Source organism: Amblyomma mixtum, chromosome 3, assembly GCF_055824585.1.
Source record: "Amblyomma mixtum isolate Tamu chromosome 3, ASM5582458v1, whole genome shotgun sequence".
Lineage (NCBI taxonomy): Eukaryota > Metazoa > Arthropoda > Arachnida > Ixodida > Ixodidae > Amblyomma > Amblyomma mixtum.
In genome coordinates this window covers 55,229,311-55,253,129 of record NC_143014.1, presented here as the reverse complement: position 1 = coordinate 55,253,129, position 23,819 = coordinate 55,229,311, and the positions used below count along the sequence as shown (strand labels likewise).

Genomic DNA, 23,819 nt, shown 5'->3' with positions numbered 1-23,819 from the left:
ATGAGCATGAACATAAACTATACTTAAATGTTATATTCATTGAAGTGTTTTGCTTATTTGGAGCAGCAAGCTGGGCTGTCAAATTTGCCATCCATGCTGCATGGCTCTCGCATGCTGAAGTAACCTCATCATTTTGCCTTCAGAAGAGCTGAATGCTTTGGGTCGACCTTTTTCGGCATAGCTTGATACAGCTTTCATGTTCTCTACGTAGAGGAGCCAGTACACAACTCTGAAATTTGCTGGAGATCACTCTTTTTTTTAGCAGAAACTTTTGCACAGCTGTTGCCATTAACTCTATGCATTCATAAGTATAGTGCAGTGAAATTAAAATCTGTGTTTTTGCATGGGTTCTGTCAATGCAGGATGTAAAGTCCATGGCCAGAGTTTATGGGGTGCATGTACTTGGGAACAAATTTATTTCAGGGCTGCCTTGTGACCCAGTCTTCTGGTATTGATACCAGCTGATGGTGGATGCATGACCTCTCATATCTGAAGGTTGCTAAATGGATTTTTTTTTTTGCGCGCACCTGTGTCCTATAAACTTTTCTGCTGAATGTAATATGCAGTTATTCACAGGCAACCTGCGAATTAAGAAGCTATGCCTATGTCAAAGTGCAACTATATTCTTTCACACTCGGATAGTTATTTCAAAAACCGGTTTTTATGTGTGGTGCATGTTTGGGCTACTGTACTTAACTCTGATCCTCTAGCAGTATGGACCTCATAAGTGTAATAACTGCTTTTTTTTATATGAATGGTTTTTTTACTGTGCAACTTGTACAGTTCAGGTGTGTACAGATAAATGTGGGGTCTGTCAAACATTTTGTAGCTGTACTGATTGCTGCAGCCTTCAAGATAGCCGTAGTAGCATGTAAATGACATCGTTAGTGGCTCATGCTGCTAATATGATGATGCACGAACTGTTTGAACATGGTAATAGCGCCAACACTTATGTTCCTTGAATACAATCTCTTGTCATCCATGAAACACCTGAAGTATTTTAGCCATGATAATATGTTCTAATAGCGTGACTACAAGTATAAGAGCATGTGCGGCCAATAGCATGGCTAACCACACTATGCTTGCTTGCAGATTTATGTTCTGTATTTTTTTACTTCAGCCTTTTTTTGATACCCCAAAACAAACTTGCAATGCTCTTGTTCTAAGTTATAAAGTTATACATGTCATACTGGACCTTGGATGAATTCATTCTCACCCTTCTCCTTGAACCTATCCAAAGTCACATTGTGCATTTTATCTCATGGGATTATGTCTGCCATCCCTGTGTAAATTTAAAATGAAGAACCTTGGTGCTGCTAGGACTTTCAATTTCATCTGAAGCACCATATACCTTTCCTCACAAATTTAGGATCACAAGTCTGTTGGAAAAGATAGTCTTCCTACTTTCTCTTGGCATACGTCTTCTTCTGACCAATTCAATTTGTTTTGTTTTATTCCGTGGAAGAAATGTTTTTCAACCCACCAGGCATATGGATTGGTTTGAAAGCGTTTTGATTTTATTGTCATGCAGTACTGGCTTTAGTACATTTTTTAGTCTCATGTTGTAATTATTGATTACCTGCTTGGTTGTTCGTGCTAATGTGCACTTATTGACCATGAATTATGTGTTTTACTACTGATATATTTTGACAGTCAATATGCATTCTCACATAAATATATTTTTTCTTTTCTCAGAACATGCCAGCTGAATGTTCCGAGATGGAGTCACCTTCTGAGACGCACACAAGTACAAAGCTTCTTGAACTCAAGGTAGTGCTATTGATTTGATGTCAAAGTTGGATCCTATCCAATATTCCAAGTCCTGGATAGATGCCTATCACCGACTGCTTTGAAAATTTCTTTTAAAAAGTGGCTCAGCATTTTTATTTCATTTTACTGTAGAACCTCGTTGATACATTTTAAAAATGCCAGAAAAAAGCATGTTATCCAGGAAAACATATCATCCAGAACCCCTAAGGTTTTGAAGTATATTATACATATAAGGATGACATAGAGAGGCATCTAATTTGCTGAAAACACTGGTCACTGCCTGTTGACATAAGATCTGAAGGGGTTTTTGAATGCTTGTAGACTTCTATTCACAGGGTGAAACAAATTTCTCAATGTATACACCACTCTGGCGATGTCAAGTGTGAAAGTGGATGGGGCCTCTTTATTGTTACTGTCAGTGCTTTCAGACAAATTGCCCCACTGCATTTATGTGCTGCAGAGCAGGCACTCTGTAAGTTGCTGGTGCCATTTTCTTGTCTTCATGTCAGCTGACTGTCGCTGACTGTCGCCGGTCAAGCCACCTGCCCCCTGGCTCGGCCCAATTGTGTTGCCTTTGCAAAATTATCAGTGCACTTAGCAAGAAATTTTATGTGGGAATGTATTAACCAAAAGGAAAACAGTGCGACTTATGGGGCATTTTTATTGCTCACTGTTTTGAGCATATGAACTGCGAAATCGTATGAGCCAGGAATGTCTCAAAGGGTTCTTTTCGCCTCTGAGTGGTGTTCAGGCTCCTAAGTTGCTCACTGTGATTTCACGACTGGCTTGTGTGTTAGTAAGTTCAGTTTGCAAAACTAGAATTCTGCTGGTTAATTAGTAACAAGCAGCTAACTTTGTTCAACTGAAGCTAGATGGCTCTGAACTTCCCTTCATCTTCAGGAGAGCCTGAATTCATTGAAGACAACGCATCCGAACAGCCTACTTTGGCGCCTGGCCCTTGCTGCAGCACATGTGTACCATGCCTGCGGTGGCATCGAGGCCCTTGCTCAGCTGTGGGTCAAAGTGATTGCTGAGATGCGCTACTACTGGGATAACAACCTGGCTCTTCCAAGGTAAGTTCCTTTTTAATTTGTGTTGCCATTCATTGTAACATACTGGAATGTAATAAATACCTTTAGTAGTGCCCACGCTTTATTGCTCACCACTTCTGTGGCACCTTGCACATATAAATTAGTTGCCAGTGGCCCGCAAGGTATTAGTATATGTAGTGTATTTTCTGGTCTATAGGTCACACCTGTGTGCAAGTTATACCCCCCTCGAAAAGCAGTAATTTTTTAGAAAAAAATTATGCGTAAGTGCCGCACTTGCGGCAGCTGCCATGCACAGACGAATCTCCAGCTTTGGCCAGCATGCCTTATTCCCAGAACCTGCCTTTTTTTATAGGCGTCATTGGTCGGAGCGGAGCGCTCTTGTGGCTTTATGCCAGTTCCGGATAATTTTTTTTTCTCATGCTGAACTGTCTCCCTGCTGCTCGGCTCCCATTTTTTAGTGCATATTCAGTGGCATGCAACTTCGATTTTTCGTTGTACAGCAGACTCTCGATAATACGAATTTTTGGTTGATTCAAAGAGATTTCAAAATTTTTGTTGGCTGACTATAGTGTCAGTGCATTGTAAAGCTGCTTAATTCTTACCGCAGATTCTCTTAATTCATTTTTGGCCGCGAAAGAGTGGTGGCTGAGGTTGGATACGTTAGGTTTGCGGTGCCGCATGAGCTGCAAATTCGGCCCAGGCAACTGGTTAACTCACATGCGGTCCAAAGGGGGCCATGGTGATCCGAGTCGCCCCGTCGCCGCGTAGTTTCGTTTTCTGGAAGACCAGCTACGTGCCAATTCAGATGCTGATTGGCGCGTTGCTGGTCTTTTTCTTTTTGGGTGTCTCGCTGTTCCGGTGCAAATGTACGTGTGTTCCCCTCACTTCCCTCCGCGTGGTCATGTGTGTGAAAATTGCACGGTCATCATGAGCTGCTCGCTGTGTGGAGGCTGCACCGTTACTGTGTCACGTCTGTGATGGAGGCCGTGCAAGGCCTTACTATTTTGGAGCAGTTCTCCTTTGATATTCCCGACACTGGGCATGCAGTGCACATGACGGAATTGCAGAAAACTGTCATTGCTGCGCAGTTTCCACTGAAAAATAGGCGACCATTGTTTATTTTTTCATCAGTTAAGTTTGTTGCGATGCGAAATTGTTTTCTGAAAGGTTTTTTGTAGCCATTCGACTGTTTGACCTTCGGATAATTGGGGCCTCTTTCTAGTCCCTTGAAGTCCCATTTAGAGTAGAACCCTGCTATAGCGAACTCGGATATAGTAAAGTGCAACTTCCATGCACGACTGTACATTTTTTTTTTTTACAACAAATGGCTATAGTAAAGAGTGTGGCCGTGGCAACATACTTCCTACAGTATGATGAAATCACAGCACTCGCTAAGTCGAGGATCGCGATGCCAACGTTCAGAGGTAAATGGATACTGAAGACAATAAAACAACACTTTGTTGAAATGGTTTCGCCACTAAACTCAAAAATGCAAGGAGAAGCCAACTTTTCAAAGGCAAAGTGCACGATGCTCATGAAATAAAAATAAAGCTGACTATGAACCTAGAAAGAAGGCGGCTTGGTTTGCTGTGAAACAGAAGCTAGTAAAAGTGCAATGATGGTTAGAGAAGGGAAGGAAAGGGCGAACGTTCTTAGCACGATAGTGGCGGCACTGCTTGGGTGGTTTGCCGCACTTGACTGTGTCGTGCATGGTTCTAACTGTTGCCTCTTAAATGACTCTGATGCTGCGGAAGACGATTCCGTGCTCACGCAAAGCTTTGGTTTTTGCATGGAATCAAACTGGTATTTTTTTTATAGCCAAATTCTATTCATGCAAATCCAGTACTTCCAAAGACGTAAACAAAATCGAAAACGTGATAACATAAAATGTGATAACTTAAAATAAATAATTGTCTCGTAACGGGTTGAAAGAGCGGGATGGAAGGTATTTCTGAGTGTTTCTTCTACTTTGTATTTAGTAAGTAGCCAGAGAACATCCTTGGAGGCTTGCCATCTCCAACAACTGATATAGTAAAGAGCTTGTATTAGTAAAGATTTTTGCTGGTTTTAGTGACTTTACTGTAGAGAGGTTCTATAATGTGGTTTTCCTCTATTGGGAAACCAGTGCATTGTTGATGACTTTTTATTCAACCACACAACCAGCTGGAGACTGCTGGTTGTGTGAAGACATCAGTGCCTTTCACCCATATTTTATGTTGTGCTAAAGCATTTCGCTACGCTTGCATAGTGAAATACAGTTGAGCCCACTTATAACGTACCTGCCGATCGGGCGGAATGCGTTCGTTGTATCCGAGGTTCATAGTAAGTGGACTTCCCAAGTTACAGCCCAAAAATACAAATTAGCACAGTGTGAGCCTTCTTATGCGGGTCTGCTTATTCAAGCCAGGCCCTATTATTGCACTTTCCAAGCTACCAAGCGCAGTAATATGCTCCTCACCAATACCCTTGCTACATACAAGCTGGTTTATGAACGCGAGATAACTAATCGTGGCAGATGCACTTGCCTTCTCATCATTTTCCTTATCAGATTCCTGGCAGTGCGAGAGTTTTCATACTTTGCGCACTATTGTTTTCGTCAGTGTATGGCTTTCTGATGCCGGCGTCGCTATCCGCACCAACGAAGTATCCCCATGCGACGTGAGGTCACGCCAGCGCGCATCGATGACTCGTTCCCACAAATCCACATGCGTCTGGTAATGTTGTGTTCGACAGTGTCCTCCATCATTCTTGGGTCCCCAAACACTGCCTTACGGAAACTATTCTTGATGCACTCTGCAGTCAGTTATCATTCCACGGCGGGGAGCAGAGGAATTCGAACTGTGACGTCTGGGCATCTAGTCAGTCAATTGCTATCAGTATGGTCAGTATGTGCTGGTGACGTGCTGCCAACAGGACACCTTGAACACGTGAATTATGGCTTTGTCAAGTGGCTGGTCTTGCTCATCGCTTTCGGTGGCAGAAGAGCGTGGTCACCACAGTGAGGGAAGGCAGCACGAGTGCGCCGCCCAGTTGGCGAGCATAAGAAGGCCCTTTCTTTCTTTTTTTTTTTGCGATGTCATTATCAGACTCGACAAGCCTTTCAGCAAGCAAGCTGCCTGTCATCCCCGTGCCCCCTCTAAACTTATGCCTAGTGACACTCGTCAAATAAAAAAAAATTTAGTGCACCATTCAGGCCTTTGTGTCATGTATGCACGTACGAAAATGTAGCTTCCAAAGCACTGCGCCTTGCGAGTCTTCCTGATGACTGACGGTGACCACCGGTCGCTGCTGTTCATGCTCCTGCACAGAAAGGGGCTTACTGCACTTTCCATCAGTGCTAAGCGTCGCCTTTCAAAGCATGCGTTTTTGACGGCCGCATCTGGTAAAAAGTTTTGTCGGCATTCCACATGTCCTGTATTCCTTATTTGTTAATTATTTTATTGTTTATGCTTTTTTATGGTGGTTTTTAGGTGGTTATGAAATGCTTGTCGCTCCACTCCTGCAAGAAGCCTGGTTTTCGACTGTGGGGCTGAGTTTACAGCACCTCCTCGCTTGCTGTGACCGAGTTGTGCAGGCACATGTGTTCGTTGTATCTGAGACGCAACGCCATTGCCCTAATACATAATTTGACAGTAATACCACCCTCGTTCGTAATAATGGAGCGTTCATTGTAACTGCATCCATTATAAGTGGTCGTGACTGTAGTTCTAAAACACTGTTTGCACAGATGTCCATAAAGCAAATCACATTGTCTTGGATCATATTAAGGGGGTATGTGGTGTCCATATTGCAAAAATCTTGTAAAAAGTCGAGTTTTATAAAACAGCAGATTCACAATCTATGAGGCCTTTTCAAACACACCCCAAAATTTTTCTATTGGAAATTGCCCCTGAATGACCCTAAAAAATGTTCTTGTGACTGTGGGTAGCCAGAAAACTGGCTGAAATCTCTGCGAAAATGGCCAATTTCTGAACGCGGTACCTCTGCTTCCTCACTGCCGCTCGTGAGTGTTCGGTATCACCAGAAAGCTTGTTCCACTGGAGCTCTCCTTCCATTGGAACCATGTGTCTGTGATAAAAATAAATGCAAGAACATTAAAAATGCAGCAGCTTCTAAAAAGCTGCTGCCATGAGCAGCCATGAACTGCTCGTGCCACTCCAGCGCCAGTTTTATCAAAAGTGTTTTTTCACCCGACCGCTTTGCTTGCAGAAAGCGTAGCACGACAATGGCTTGATGGATTTTCATGAGGTTTGTTGCGTTGTATTTCCTGATAAATTCTTTATGCAGTGACTGTCCCACATTTTTTAATTACTCTATTTTTTTTTACTCTAACTACTCTGACGTGACGACAATCAGTGCATTATACAGCATAGGTAGAATGTTCTGTGTAGAAAAATGTAGGTTGTTATAAATATCTGGAGAATCTCACCGCATGAACCATTCCTTTCGTTGAAAGTTCTGAGCAACTCTCTTTAGGGTCCTACCATATTTTGTTGTGACACCAGGCTTTCTGCAAGTTTAGTATAACAATGCAGCACTTAAAATTTATAATGTCAAAACTACTAAAGGTATATGAGTGAAAATTTGTATTTAATTTCATCACTTCACGTCCGAAAAAAAAAAAAATGACCTCCGTAAGCATATTCATCTCTAAGGTCCACTTCTGATAATTGAGACAAAAATCTCTGGTCCCTTGCAATTTTATTTAATGAGAGTCTGTTGTAGCTTGTTTGCGTCGCAGGCACCATCATGTCGACCAAGAACAACACTTGATGCACGTAAAGCCATACTGACGTACTTACTGGCAAAATGTAAACTTTCAGTATGGCTGGACTGGCTGGACTGGATGCGGTGGCAGCACGAAGCGCATGCTGCTGCTACATTAAATCCGGCTGGGGCGAGATTATATGAATTTACCCTTAAGATAACAATTTAAAGATAATTCAGTTTTTCCTGTTTTACACATCTATTTTCTTTTCAAACATTGTTAGTGGGTTCGGCAAAAGTTCCTGCACTCAGATGCATCATTCTTTGCCATATAGAAGTCTCTAGTTACATGAGACGCCCAGAAAAAAAAAAAATTAAGAAAGATATTGCAACTTATACACTGGAAAATGCAGTAGGTCTAAGATCTGTTTCTCATCTTGTTGCACATTATTATGGAACGAAACAGTTGTGCAAACTTGCCCAGTTCACCACTCTTCTGAATGCACACTGTGTTTATGAGTGACGTGACAGATTACCATTGCTTCGTGTATGGGCCACAGTTTCAAAATTCACACCCGAATTAAAAAACAAGTGTGGCTCTTACATGAGTTTATATGGCAGTCAGTGCTTGCAGTTTTCGGAAGACTTAGTCATGAGTCATGATGGACTTAGTTATGATGGAAGACTGTCATTTTTCCCTGCGATGGGAAAAATGGCAGTTTTTTTGTGGTTTTTCGTTAAATATTTTTGGTTCAAGAACTGTCACGTTTAAAATTTAATGCAATACATCAAAATTAAGCTAATTAAACATGCTTTTGAATAATAGAAATGTCTTCAAGTGTTTCATGTTTTGCAAAAAAAAAAAAAGAAACTCAGGCATATACAAACTGCCTACATCACCATCATCATCATCAAGACTAGGCCCACTGCATGACAAAGGCTATCCTATATCCTTTCTATATCCCTCCATTTAACCCCGTCCTGTACCAGCCTCGGCCACCTTATCCCCGTGAACTTCTTAATCTCATCTGCCCACCTAACTTTCTGCTGCCCCTTGATACACTTGCCTTCCCTTAGTATTCAGTCCGTGACCCTTAACGACCATCGGTTATATTGCCTACACATTATCTACCCTGTCCAAGCCCATTTTTTATTCTGATTTTGACCAGGACGTCATTAGCTGGCGTTTGTTCCCTGACCCACTCTATTCTATTAGCGATTACCTTAGTTCTTTGTCATTTCTTTGAAGTCCCCTTTGCCTGTCCAATAGCAAGTATGTTTAAAAAAATCAACACTGTGTGAATCATAGGTGGAGGAAGCCATTCTCTTCATCAACTTTGACACTCAACTGCTTTCACAGATGGTTAAAAAATCACATCATGCAGGGGGAAAAGAAAAGAGAAAAACTGTAGGGAAAACTAAACTTCAGTACTTCAACTTCATGCCAGATGGTGCACCATGTCCAAACACAATTCGGAAGCTTTTTAAATCAGTGTTCACATCTATTGTTAGTGGGCTAACAATCGTCAGTGTGCGCAGTAAGGAAAGAGTTAATATGATGAATGTTGTAGCATGGGAACTTGTACTATGAAGGCCCCATGTGACTGTAAGAATTGTTTTATTTAGCAAGAAGGTTTTTCAGTGGATGCATTTCTCTCTGTAGTAAGTAGCTGTACTAGTATTTCGATTGTGGACTTAATTTGAACGTGTGGTGCCAAGACTGGAATGTAAAATAATAAAATAATACACATATGGATGTTCACTGTTGAGAATGATTCTGTAGTGTTCATGAGGTTGAAAGCTTAAAAAGTCTTCTTTAGTAAAGTTAGTTTTGTACGAAGATGCTTTGTAAAACAACACATATTTTTACTTGAGCCTTATTCTTTATAGTGTGTTGTTTGTTAACACATATAGGTTATGTGCACCGAGTGAAGATCCTTTATCTGTAGGTCAGAGTGATTCATCAGTTTAAATTCTCAAGCATAGAAAGATGCATCCAGATGAGCAGGTGAGACATGCTTATGGGTATCAGTGCTTCCATCTATGGACGGAGTAATGCACATGCCTTTAGAGGCCTCGGTGCATACAGTACCAAGATTCATCTGCTTTGAGTAATTAGCTTCGACACACTCACTGCGTTCATCTTGTGACAGTGAAAAGTTTGCTGAATCTCCATACATTTCTGTTTTATGCAGACTAAGGTCATGAGGTGCTCTAAATCTAGAAGACATTTTTCGTTCAAATGAGTAACAAACATTATTGCTGCTTACATTGGCTCAATGAACATGTATGCATTGAAACAATGCTATGGGTTATGAGGCGTACCAAAGTGGAGGTGCTTGAGGTCAACTTTGATCGCTTGGCATTCTTTGCGTACACTGAAATCTCAGTACACGATTGTTTTAGTACTCTAGCACTGAAACGGCCGATCTCAGATTTTGCCAATGCTTGTCTGCCCAAAGCCTCTCTCCATGACTTTGAAGTTGCTCGGGAAGAGTAGAGCAACCCGAGTCTCGCAAGCCTAACTGGTGGCAGCACCTGCCTTTGCAGGGGAGTGGCGCATCACCTAACCGCTGCACCACTGCACCAAGGGTGGTATGAGGGCTCCCAGCGATCTATGAATGCAAAGTAGAGGATGACAAATTCCGCAATATACGCATTGATCCATTAATGCTATCCCGTCATACCCTTAAGGTGAAGCTTAAGTCCGATTTCAACGAGCTTTGTCTGGAGCCTTCTTGACCTTGAAAACCAAGCCTCGAACTGAAACCGAAGTGAAAACTGAAGTGCTAGCACACCTAATTTGCATTTGGCCTAACCATGCCAAATTGGCCACCATTTTTTAAAATTTCTCCTCCATAACAATATTGCCGCTGCAACCTGGGTTAAATTTGGAAAATGAAAACCTCTGGCTTGACTGGTGAGTGTAAACACACTCACTAGCCAAGTGCCATGGTCAATGAGCCTCCACAGGATATGCTACTTTTGTACAGAACTGTGCAGTTTTACAGCCAATGTTTACAGCCGTAGCTTTTACTTAACTCTGGTAGAGCCACCTCACTGGTTATGACGCTCGGCTGCTGACCCGAAAGACGTGGGTTCGATCCCGGCCACGGCGGTCGAATTTTGATGGAGGCAAAATTCTAGAGGCCCGTGTACTGTGCGATGTCAGTGCACGTTAAAGAACCCCAGGTGGTCGAAATTTCCGGAGCCCTTCACTACGGTGTCCCTCATAGCCTGAGTCGCTTTGGAACATTAAACCCCATAAACCAAACCAAACCTAACTTTGGTATCATTACAGCTACTTCAGTCGATACAAATAAGTGTGCTTGGCCCAACAAATGTTTGGGTCGGCTAGCTAATATAAATCCATCACTTCAAATAGTGCAAATACTAACAACTGAAAGGACGGGCAGATGCCGGAGCTGTAAAGGACGGTGCCTGTGCTTGTCTTTTCCTTTTGTTATTGTTTGGACTGTAGGAGCTTTGGCTACGTGAACTTCACCTTTTACAAGGCTGCTGCCATTTGTTAAGTTTCAAATGGCAGAGCTACTTCTTCCGACATGCTGCTGGCTGAATCTCATGACTGACTAACATTAGCTGTTTTTTCAGCATGCATGACTGGTTTAGTTTTACTGGGTTTAACAACCCCAAAGCAACAGTTGCTATGGGGGATGCTGTAATGGAGGGCTTCGGATTAATTTTGACCACCTGGGGTTATTTACCGTGCACTGACATTGCACGGTACACACACGCCTTGTGTTTCGCTTCCATCAAAATGCGGCCGCCGCAGCCGGTAACTAACCCACATGTCCTCGAACTGAGCAGTTGAGCGCCCTAACCACTGAGCCATCATAGGAGGAAGGGCGGGGGGGGGGGGGGTGCATGCATGAATGCAGGGCAACATGGCCGTTCGATAGGGCCCTTGACATCGGGGGGCCTAATTACGGAAAGATCAAATCACAGACCTATCACAAACGGATTAGTTAGCCCTACTCCTATTGGTAGATATGTCCGCTGATCAATGCCGACCATTAGTAGCTAGGCGTTGTGATCGTTTTGTGATTGTTTTAAGATTGTGACCATTCCAGAATTCGGCCCCAGATGCGTCACTGCAAGCTAGCTTACTGATGATTAGGTGGGTGCCCTGTGGGTTTCACTGGACCACTTTTGCCACAGCTGTCCCTGCTTCCATTATTTGAGTTAAACATACACTTTTTCAACTGTGCGCTTCCTCTGGGGTTTGCAAAAACTGTCCTTGCTTTTCTTTTGACCATGTTTTCTCAGCAAACTTGTTTTCAGTTTTGAGGTAACGTTGGCACTGACTTAATGAGCTAGGAAAATACGGCACAGCTCTTGAAGTGCCATTCACTGCCACAGCCATGTGCCCCACTTTTTTTTTTTATGCGTAGCATATTGCAATCACTCAGTTCAGCCCTTGGGCGCGGCCGGGCAGCCACCAAACCACGTGACGTGACGTCACGACAGCACGACGTGACGTCATGTCGCAGTGACGTGACATCATGAAAAAATAAAAAAGAAAAAAAAAGAGCTGAGCATGGTGGCGGTTGCCACCGCCCCGTTTCAAAGGGGGCGCTCCTATCCATCCATCCATACGTCATGGAGGAAAAGCTGCTGAGAAAATCGAGTGCCGCCAAGCAATTCCTCGCGCAAAAAGACCGTGCAATATGCAACGTATTCTTGGCTTAACCAAGCTAAGCCTGGGCATCTTTTTTTTATCAGTTAGGGCCCTGGGAGTGAGAGTGTGCTTTTCATTCTCTGATTGGTCATTTTATGTGTGCCTTGCGTTGCTGGTTTCCACTACCTTGGGATTACTACTTTCAAGTGCATTCTCATCCTGTCTCTTCAGCCACTCGAGACAGTTAATCGACACAGCGCTGGTCAGTCTGCCAGCACTGTGTGGCAATTGATGTTAAGACGTGTATCCGCATTGATATTCTGGCTGAGTGGTGGCATTCAACTTGCCAAACAATGAGTAGAACTGCAGGGAGAGTGAAAGTTATTTGGTCTGCTGTAATCAGTGCCCATGCGTCGTTTATTGTGTTGGCCTTACGAAACCAACAAGCAGATGTCTCAGTTGTGTCTTGTCTTTAGAAAGATGGATGTACACAATTTGCCTGGTTCGCACTATACCTTCATGAAGCCTTTGCGCTTGTGCTGCTTATGTCCCAGGTTACACTCAACATATGCTTGTTTTTTTTTTCTTAACATTTAGGAGCTTTGTACAGGAATCATGGTTCACAGTATGACTGCAGCTCTCCAAGTACTTTTTTATTTTTTTCCTGTAAAAAAACTGGAACTAGTGGTTGCCTTCTTACAGCGGCATCCTTTTTGCAAAAAATGTTTGCTAAAAACGATGTACTAGGTGCAACACATAGTTTTGACTGTTTTACTTGACCAAAAGTGGTCACTGCTGAAGTGAGCGCCATTGCATCTTCAAAAAGCTGCAGCTTGGGTTGGGGGGTCTGCTAAATTAAATTGCATGCATATTTCTGGTTGACATAGCAGCAGTCTGTGATCACAGCACTTGAATTTATAGTACAGTACACAAGTGTACCAAGTGTCAGCCTGAAGTACACTTCCCATCATCCCATTTGCAGGTTAGCAATTGAAGTGAAAGGTTTCCTTCCATGCAATTTATTAGAAACTCTGATCATGTTGAGTACTATGCAACTTGCAGCATCAGGCAACCTGACCTTTTCTTGCTTCATAAATAAACCTCAGAATTAGTTTGTTTGAGTGATTTTCACTGAACAAATGCCATTTCAAGCAACTGTTACTTTTCGACAGCACTCGGCAGTGTTTTTACAGACTCTCAGGAAGTTGAATATAGTGTAGTTGTCCACGCAAGTTAATGCCTGTTAAGGGCAAAATGCTGGAAATATTCACTAACAATATACACATTACTGTTTCAGTGAGTCATTAGCCCTCTTTTATGATAAAACCATGGTAGTACTTTAACTTTTGTAATGAATTTCAGCGAGAGGTTTGGAGTAGCCAGGCTGTTTATCTGTCCACGCATGCACGCGCACGAGTTTACTACATTATCCAACCCATTATCTAGCAACAGTGTTGTGTGTTCATTGATCTGGTAATTTGTGGCTGAATCAGTACAACCTGATGCTGGTCTGAAGCTTGCTTTTTATGCAATAGCATAAGAGCCCAAAGTCCCCACACCCACTGGTGGTGTCACATGTTAAAGAACCCAGGTGGTCGATATCTCCAGAGCTCTCCGCTACGGCGTCCCTCTTAGCCTGAGTCGCTTTAGGACTTTAAACACCCATAAAACCAAGGTGACACAGGTGGTACACAGGTGTGCCACCTGCCACGGGTAGTACACGGAATGGCAAGCTGCGACCTGCCATGGTTGGCACATGGCTAAGTGGAGTGAGGGAAACCCCCTCTCACATTTCCTAGGGGAGAGGAGGGAGTGACCTGAAGGTGGCTGCCACGGGATGACCCCGGTCACCTGCCACAGTTGACAGGTGGCAGAGCAGAGAGAGGGAAATCCCACTCTTTGCTTGTAGCGGAGAGAGGGGGGCTGGTGAAGCCGGAAGGTGGCTGGCAGGAGAACCGAGCGGGTGGCTAACATGGGAGGAGGAGGTTCTGACGCGAGTGGAGAAATGCACTCCTTGAGGGTGGTTGGCACACTCACAATGAAGTTCTTATGCTATCACATTGTTACAGCTAATGGTAATTAGATGTCTTCCACGTTTTCTGCCCATGCTGCACCTCTTCCTTCGATGGGGGTGTCATTTTGTTTGCTTTGTAGTGTCTATGAATGGTATCTTTACTCAGTAGGAATTCGTGCTCACGAAAGTATTGGAGACGAAGTTATAGCATAGTGGCCTTTTTGTTTCCTTGGAGTCTGACTCTCTAGAAGTATCATGCCTTTGCAAAATGCACTCATGGATGGATGTCGCGCTAATGTGTTCTGGACTATAGAAGTGCTGTTTCAGTAAACAATAACAAGCTTTTGTTTCAAGGTTCATGGTATGCATGTAAATGCAGTGGTCTCCTGTTACACTGAACTCAAAGAGAAATTAAATTTTCTGTTCACTGCAAAGTCTAATCAAGCAAAGGCACACAGAAGTATTAAAGCATGAATTTATTTAGGAAGCACCAAGTGCTGTTAATATTGCTAAAATGGTGATCATGAAAGAGCACAATACGTTATATATTTGGCATTTTCAACTTCTTTTGCCCAGTAATATGTACAGTTATGAACAAAAAATTGCGGATGTGGGTCCACGGAAAAAAACTTTCTTTGTAGTCATGCAAAGGAGGTCAATGAGAAGCATAAAAACATGAGGGGACATGATCGAGTGCTCCATCTTCTTGAACAAATACTAACTGACTGGGTAGCGAGGCAACGCGGAAATAAATTCTTTTCCACGTTTTCCACGAATCTTAATCCCCTAAACTTTTGTCCGTGTCTATACATACCTGAAAAGCTGTGGTGGTTCTGCTACCAGCAGCTAGTATCCAGATTGTTGCCTAGTAGGGCTGCTGGAAAACAGTATTTAGGTCTTTGAATCAACCATTGCCGACTTCAATTATTTAACTTTTTGCTGTCTTTAACAGTCTTTGCCTTGGTGGTAGCGAGAGCACCTGAAGCGACTGCTACTTCCGGACTTGCTTTGCTTTTCTCTGTAAAATAGGCCTCTTACAATGTTGGCAACTGAACTTCACACTTTACTAGCCCATTCACAGTTGTTGCTTGAGGCAGTACACTTACAAACTGAGCACACAGAAAGCAAAAGTGCCATAGCACCAGTCAAACTTTCTTGATGCATTTTTATAGTGCACTGTACTGCCAAAACTTGCTTCTATTTTTTCTTTTTATCTGTATGTTATATTTTGCGTTGTAACAGTCGTTTTGGCCAGCTATGCTATTGAACCTTTTCTTCTCTCTGATGAGCAGACAAGAGTGTGGGGATGGAGGGGGGGGGGGGGGGGGGGGGGGTTGTGTTAGATGCATACGAGAGAATCGAACAGTGTTTCAAAAACTTTTCGGTTCTTTTGTATATACACTCAAACGAGGGCCTCTTAGGCCACTCTGAATGGATAGATGAATAGATGAATTAAGCGTTATAGGTAGAACATAAGATTAAAAAGCCTCTGCTTTCCTTGTTGCAGTAATCCAGCTTCTGCCAGTGAATACGGCAGTTCATCAACCACCAGTGCTAATGGGCACATGCTAGTTGTATGATTGCACATTGTCAGGGCATGAGCCGCAGCTTAACTTGATTTAATCCTGTTGGAAGTTTTGCATTTTGTGATGGCTCGGTTTCCTAAGTTTGTTGTTATAAGAGCACCACAATCATATGTAGCCTTGGAACAGTGCCGGGGAAACTTTCCTTCACAGTTTCATTTCTTTGATGTCAAGGAGAAAGTGTCGAAATTATCTGAATAACCTTGGTTTGGCAAGCATAGCAATAGCTATCATAGTTGCCTACATATTTTCATTTTTATGGAGGCTCCATTTTACGGTTTTGAATAGCCTGCGCCCAGTCTGTGCAATGTTCTTGTCTTTGAGCAAAGACGTTTCTCCCTCATCATTTTTTTGAGGGGGTCGCAGTATAGTTCAGGTGCCCACCGTTCAGTCGAGTAGCCACAGGGACTCTCACTGCTCATCTGTCTTTTCTTTTCTGTCTAACAACGACCACTATTACTGCTAGCAAAGCTTCTGTACTAAGTACTTGTACTGACTCTTGCTTATATCAGCACGGCAGCCTTTAGTATTGCAAAAGTGTGTTGGCCAAGCATTAATGACTCTGTACAAAATGAACGATGTCACTTTTATAAATGAAAATGCATGATAAAAGTGTCCATCAGTATAACATATCACCATAAGAGTATTTACTAGCTTTCTGCTTTTGCGGCACGCAGCTGTACATGTAAATATTTGTTGTCTGTTATTCTAGCATACAAATAAGCATAGTGAAGTCAGGCCTCGTAATTTTCCTTCTTTTCGATGCAATTCAGTTTGTTGACACATTAACTGCTGATTGAAGTGATGTGAGGTGATTGCTGGCTTATGTGATTATATTCAGGCTTGCAAATGCTTGTGCATTTTCTTTTACAATGGTTTCACTTGTGTATCTCAGCTGAGCTGGAAAAAGTCACTTGTCATCTCATTTGTTTTCATTCAGTATGCCAAATCACTCTGCTAAGTTAAATATGGAGAGAACACATGGTCTAAATATCTCATCTAAAATTTTTTCTGCGTACTTTTGCAAGTCAGAAGGTGATACCACTGAACAGTAATAAATTCAGTCATTGCGGCGTACAAAACTACAGTCCTGTGCACACATCCTGCTCTGCAGTGTGAACAAGGCAGGTAATGCATGTCAGCACTCCTGAGTTCACCCTAATTTTACACTGAACGGCGATAAAGTCTCCAGCACCCTGATAGTTCAGCCACATGGCTCAGAGCACATCTGCAGAAGTTCCTCAGCGACACTCCTGTTTTTGGCACTTCACTGACAACATTTTGTGTGGGCAGAAAACTTGCGGTTGCAATGAACAGCCATTATGGAGCACCACAAGAGACAAATGTTGTCTGGCACAGCAGAGAACCATGCTTGCATGCCAGCGTAGAACACCTTGCACTAGTGGTGATGTGAGCACTATGATGCCATAACTGCACAGCGGGCTGGGGGCAAGTGTCCTATCGATGGTGGTACTTGCTGTGTGAAGGTGCCACATGACTCTGGCCTACGTAAATGTCCACTTCATTGTCTTTCCAGTTTTCTGTTCGGGCATTCCAGTCTGAGTCATACTCATTTAGTGAGTGCATGGAACTGGCTGATGCAAGGCGGCCATTGTGCAGCACTCGTTTCTTACCATTGGCAAGTGGTCGTGTGCTTTGCCCCACATGAGCATCAAGGAAGGAGTGAGTTCCTGACAGGGCTGACAAAGACTGTTGTGACTTGCGAACTTCAGGGTTTCCAAGGCCACGATACTTATTGGACATTTGTGAGTAGGATCTGTGTGACTGGCCGTCAGCTGTGGAACGGGCCTTGGAGGAGTAGCCATTGGGCATGTGCGAAAAATGGGAAATGTGCGAGCGATTGTCATCCATGACAAAGCTCTGGTTTACAGAGCCATTTGCAGTGTCCATATGGTACATCCGTGCCCGTGGAATGCTGCGACTGCTGTACATGGAGACGGTCTCCCATTCATCAGTGGGCTTGACAGTTGGGTGGACGGTGGACGTTGGCAATGGCAAGCGGGACTTGGGACTACTGCTGCGGCCTTGTTTTTTGCGCCAACAACAGAGGAAGATGATGACAGCCAGTATGATGATGCCACATACAGCTGCTGAGGATGCAATGATAATTTTGTCTAAATGAGCAATGACATAACGCTCAAGCTTGAGCTCTTTACACTGAGATGGTAGCACGTCATCTATGCCGATGTCTTGTGCATCCTGCAGATTTACAACGCACACAACTAGACATTCATTTGTAGGCAAGTTTTGCATGGTGTATTTTCTCTGATCCGGCCGTAGCGCGGGACCATGTCTATAGATCTTTTCTCCGAACAGTCGGTAAACTACTTGGAAGCCCAACGGCGACTCACCCTCTGTCTGCCATTCAATGGTGACAGCTGAATCTTTCCTCTGAGCATTCACAATGTGTGGAACTAGTGGAACTTTGTTCAATGGTACCTCATTGTCTTGATTTCTTGGTGATGATAGTAATGGTCGAACATGTTTGTCACTGGCTTGTCTCTGGGAAGGTGCAGGTGCATCTGTCAGCTCCGGAGCATAGGTGATAACATCAGTTGCTGACTCACTGGAAGAAACGAATGGCTCCCGAAATGTGGTGGTCTCTGCAACCAGCAGCTCATTGATATGAACGCTAGTTGGCTCAGGGACTGTGGTTGTAATGACTGGCTCCACAGGAGGCACTGGCGTAGTTGTAGTAGTGGTAGTTGTGGTAGTTGTAGTTGTTGTTGTGGCTGGGGCTGGGGCTGTTGTGGGTGGTGGTCTTGTGCTGGTTGCTACTGCAGGCTCAGTCTCCATTGTGGTTGTAAGGGAAACAGTGGTTGGTGGTGGTGGCGGTGTCGTTGTAGTTGACACGTTGCAGATAAACTCGGAAGGCTCAATTTTAGCAAAAGTACGACGCTTGAAGTGATCAGGTTTGCCACAGTACTGAGGGTTTCGCTCGCGGCTTGTCACTTGAAGATCCTTATTTGCAATCCACTCTGCAATCCATCTTATCCTGCAGTCACACTCAAGGTAGGGTCCTGCAATATTGAAGCAAAAGTAATGTCAGAAGCTGTTGCTCATTTGAAACTTAAGCCATTATTCTTTAATAGAACTGTTTTAAGTTTTTGTTTTTAGCCAAAAAAAAAAGCATGTACCATATGAACCATAGGTGCAAAGATGGTTAATGTGAATATACAGACCAAGCCTATCTGCTGTTGTAATCATAATGCCAACACTGCACATCATCCCAGTCAGAGATGTCTCATTGTTGATTAACCTGTTCACTTCCGAAGGCGGCGATTCACCATCCAGCGGTGAAAGGGCCAAAGTGGAAAAAGACTGCGAAATGTTGTCCACAAGAAATAATGTTTGCTGTCACCAAATAACAGATTGCACCGCATGATAAGCTCCCAGTTTTGGTTAGTAGTTTCTATGCCAGATGGCAGTAGTTGTCCACTAGGTTCATAAATAATTTATGTGGGGGATATCTACAACAGATCGTTGAGTCTGTTGCCTCAATACAAACACAGAGGTAAACCAGGTGCAGCTTCATCTCCAATATGTTTAGAGGGTTGTGAATGGGCTCGTTTTGCTTGGCAGATACCTCCTCACACCATGAAGCAGAACCCATCATGCAGATGCATCGTCTGCAAAGCCCACAGCAATAGAAGCGAGAGCCATTGGAAGTTCGAAAAATGCAGCACTGCACTTCGCATGCCTGAGTGGTTTAACGTATTGCACACATGAAAAAATATCTACATCTCGTTGGTGTGTGCATGCTCTGGGAGCCAAATAAAACAAAATTTGTTCCGCTTTGACATCTGTAGCAGGAGGTATTGCTGATTCAAGCGACCCGGGTTTCGCTGCGCGCTCAGAAAGACAGCGCGGAATGCTGCACAGGGACTTAGATGAAACAGCAGAAGCGAATAGGTTAAGGAGATGAAGACAAATGTAGTGACTCATCCATGTACAGTCGCAGACAGAAAACTATGGACCACGTTTTGGCAGTCAATGTTTTGTAATGTGCTACTTAGCAAAAAGATGAATGTTTGATGCATATGCAAGTGATATTCACTTTTGCCCTTCCACATAAAAGGAGTAACCATTCACATCTCTGTTATGCAACGTGACAGAAGAGATTGAATGCGGAATAGTCGTCCATATTATTCTGTCCACAACTGTACACTGGGGCCCCCCTATAGAAGATGGCCAAATCAGGCGCAAGGTTAAGTGCATGATCAGATGCAGGTGGATATTTTCGAGATACACCTCATATGTGGGAGCTGTGCTTTGCAAAAGTCCCCATGCCAGTGGGTTTCCTGCTGCACAGTGCAGGGAAACTCTGCTAGCACTCTTTGCACTTTTTAGTCCTGCAAGGGTGGGAAAGAAGGTTATCTTCACTCTAGAGGGTGCAGATTGCTCTGATATGAAAGAACAAGGTCTGTTGTTACTTCTACATGGAATCTGAAAGTGTCTTGAATGCACTGTCCATCCCGAGAAAAACTGCTTGGAACAAAGAAAAAAGTGTGCTTTTCGATGACGTGGAGTAATCAATGGTTGAATGCAGATAATGTGTTCCCTGTCATATTGGAACTATCTGTACCTGGAAGCTTGCAAACCATGCTTTAACACCACCTACCTCCTATACTGATTCCCCTGAGTGTAGTGTTGAGGTGCCGGAAAGGCTCTAGTGGTATAGTTGACATTGGGTTTCCATCCAAAGCCAAGAGTGTCAGGAATGGATTGTTTGCGAAGGCATCATCCGGGAGATTCCGAATTCCATTGAATCCAAGGTCCAGGACCTGCAGCAAAATGCAAAGAATGCAATAGTTTGTCCCACTCATCCGATAAGAGGAATTTTTCAATGCGTTTAATACATATTTCTAATTTAACTATCTTGCAGCAGTTTATCTGCTAGGAGCCAAAGTGACACAAGGAATTCTCTCATATGATGGTTGATATCATAAAAACGCTACTTTTGCAGCAAGCAGGACTGTTTATATATTTCTAATTAAATTTTTTCTGTCGTGCTGTTTCAGTTTTTGTTCAAACAACTGTATAGTAGCTATGATGTCATGGTTGAGTTTAGGTCACGTGAGGGACAATTAAACTAGAATTAATTACTTCTTTGTTGATTTTGATTCTCTCCAACTCTTATGCCAGACTGCCTGAAGAGTCGAACTGACAATGAATAAACAAAGTGCTATAATATTGCATATTTTTATGCCTCTATAACCATGACCATAAGTCAACTCTGAAGTCATGGTGTTGTTTGGCTGTTGTAACCAAAACCAGTGCAACAGGAGAGAAGAAATCCTATATTATTTACTAAGTGTAACTGAATTCGCCATGGTGAAATATATTCACTAATGCCTTCTGCATCACTACAATAAAGGAACAAGCAACCAAAATTTGGTGTTTGCACCTCCTTAAAGTACCAGTGGTTTTGTGAAACTGATTGTTTGTAAATTACTGCTCAGGAATCACGATTAAGATTGAGAACATAAAAAATGCAATTTCTTGATTCAAAAGCATCTGGAGAGATGAAATATGAGATAATGGAAACAGTTGTGCCAATTCTCTTATGCATACATCGTGGATGTGCTATATATATATACTCCATCTCACAAGTTGTTTGCAGCGCTGTGAAAGGTAGCACTCTCTCATCCAATCGGGTCCAGGGAAGGCAATAAATAGTCCCTCAGATATTTGAGCAGTGTTGTTACTATTTGTCCAACAGTTATTGCAGTAATTGAAAAGGTAGTTCAAGGTGGTGTTTTGAAAGTACAGCAAACGTTTCATTCACTGGTTAAATTAGCAAAGAAAGTCTGCAAGAACACAGCACTGCGGAGGCCTGCTGAGAAGTGGTGCGCCACCATTCGTAAACATGGCGTCCGCCGAGTTGGCCAAGTCTCCTAAACGCAGCAGCTGGACACTGGTGCTCTATTCTTCGCAGGTATAGAGCCACTAGTCACGGGATGAAGAGGAGCGCACGCCGTTCTGATTGGTTCGGACCACCGCAGCCTTCACAGCGCTGCAAACTACTTGTGAGGTGTAGCATAATGTGTTTGCCTTACAACAGAAGTGCCGTTAAAATTGAGGGCATCCTGAGAGTCTGGTATGGTGACATCTTTGTATGTGGCTGAAAATGGGCGAAGTCCAGTCATTCGCCCTACCACCTTCCAATTAACCCCTCTCCTATTCTGTAAGCTTCTCTTTTTCTCCGCTTTTGTCCACAAAGCCACAAGAATGGAACAATGGTATGCATGTTAGGTGACACCAGAAAGTTCATTGAGATGTGGGGATAGTGCACCAGAAGTAACGTGGGACAAAAAGGCGTAAAATTCCTGGCCATTTTGGGATCTCAGCACCACATGCAAGACAGCCTTGCCTGCTTTGCGTGTTTAGCCGAGACGCGCCAAAAAATGGCGTTAAGATAAGTGTGAACAGCTTACCCGAAGCTCGGTGAGTGTGGCTAGCGCCTGGCTTGGGAACTCCACCAGCAGATTGTTGAGCAGGGAGAGCGAGCTGAGTGTGTCATTGATGCCTGCAAAGGCGTCTGCGTCGATCTTGACTATGCGGTTGCGCTCCAGATTGAGCGCGGTGAGCGTGTGCATGCCGCTCAGGTCCTCGGGCGCCAGCTCGGCGATTTTGTTCTGCGCCAGGTCCAGAAAGGCGAGGGAGGTGAGTTGCGCGGCTGCTCGCGGCACTCGCTCCTGGCCCGTGCCCTTGAGGTTGAGGTTCTTGAGCGAGTCCTGGAGGCCGGCGAATGCGTCGTCCGCAATGATCAGTTCGTTGTCGGCCAGCTTGAGCGTGTTGAGGGGCAGGCCGCTGAAGGCACCGTCGGGTATGTGCCGGATGGCGTTGCTCGACAGGTCCAGCTGACGAAGCGAGGCGAGTCGCCGTAGTGCCGCCACGGGCACCTCCTCGAGCCGGTTGTCGGGCAGGCTGAGGCTGGCGAGGCTGTTCTCGAGGCCCTGCAATGCTCGCTCGGACACGTGGCGCAGCTGACAGCGCGCCAGGTGCAGCGACTGGATGTCCAGTTTGGCGAAAGCGCCGTCCGGCAGCTCCTCGACCGTGCTGTTGTTGATGTGCAGCAGGTCGATGGGCACGTTCTGGGCGGACGCGTGTAGCGCGTTCATGAGTCGCGCGAAGTTGACCGGGCTGCACTGGACGGACAGGCGCTGCGTGCTGCTGTAGGCGCAGATGCAGTCGGCGTGCAGGTCGACCAGGTCACGCGACCAGGGGCACTTCGCCCGCACGCCGGGCGACGCCGCGAGCAGCGCCAGTGCGGCGCTCAGCAGCAGCCACATGCCCGCTCCTCTGGACAGCGTTGGTCCTGCAAAGACGGCGGGGTTTTGTGGTCAGGTACACGTCCACACGCTTTCCTTAAACTGACGGGCGTTATGTCGGACTCAACATTTGCGAACTAGCGCTCTGCCCTTTTCGTCTGCTGTGGCGTTTTAACCTTCGCAGTTGTTTGGAAATCTGCCGCGGCGGCGTGACAAATGACGCGGCTAATCATGCAGTTACATGGCGTGCTACGTAGGGGGAGGTTGAATGGGGAAAAGGGAACTCGTTTACGCAGGCAGCAAGTGCCACTGTGTTTGCGTGCTGTGCAGTGCCGCGCAAAGAAAGCTGGCTGTCTGAGCCGGCAGCATATAGACCAGCATGCGTTTTGGGAGTCTTGAGGGATGGCTGCCTCCTGCCGCGCCACTCGCGGGTACGTGCTACTAAGGCGGGCGTAATTGAATTTTCCACCGTGAGCGATGCTGGTGCGAAGCGTCTCTGACAGGTCGTCGCAAAAGGCGCCCGAGTCGACTGGCCTTGACCCCGGCCGCCGCGGAAGGCAGCGCAGGGCGGGTTTCGGAGTGCCCGGGGAACTGCCGCTGCGGCGCACTTTGCCACCTGGCCCAGCGCATTCCGCCTGCCGCCCCGGTCCCTGACAGCGCTCGCAGCTGACGAGCAAAGAAAGCAAAAAGTGTGGATGACTCTCTGGGCTCAACCAGGAACACCGCAGAAGTCACGCCCGGCGCAGGTTCTTTGTTGTG

The 23,819-nt window shown here is 44.6% G+C and overlaps 2 protein-coding genes across 4 annotated transcripts in view; one reads left to right on the top strand and one right to left on the bottom strand.

The window, feature by feature from the left end:
- The window catches only part of Rab3GAP1 (RAB3 GTPase activating protein subunit 1), a 254,447-nt gene that overhangs the window by 28,767 nt on the left and 201,861 nt on the right, over positions 1-23,819 (top strand). For all 3 annotated transcript variants that reach the window (XM_089579224.1, XM_089579222.1, XM_089579223.1), the window contains exons 14-15: positions 1,696-1,770; positions 2,671-2,843. In XM_089579224.1, the coding sequence (XP_089435350.1) occupies positions 1,696-1,770; positions 2,671-2,843 (248 nt within the window). The remainder of the gene's footprint in view (positions 1-1,695; positions 1,771-2,670; positions 2,844-23,819) is intronic.
- The window catches only part of haf (leucine-rich repeat and fibronectin type-III domain-containing protein hattifattener), a 35,355-nt gene continuing 27,876 nt past the window's right edge, over positions 16,341-23,819 (bottom strand). The window contains exons 2-4 of the mRNA XM_089579225.1: positions 22,224-23,107; positions 20,408-20,570; positions 16,341-18,806 (exon numbers count right to left, since the gene is read on the bottom strand). Of these exons, the coding sequence (XP_089435351.1) occupies positions 17,224-18,806; positions 20,408-20,570; positions 22,224-23,081 (2,604 nt within the window). The 5' untranslated portion in view covers positions 23,082-23,107 and the 3' untranslated portion in view covers positions 16,341-17,223. The remainder of the gene's footprint in view (positions 18,807-20,407; positions 20,571-22,223; positions 23,108-23,819) is intronic.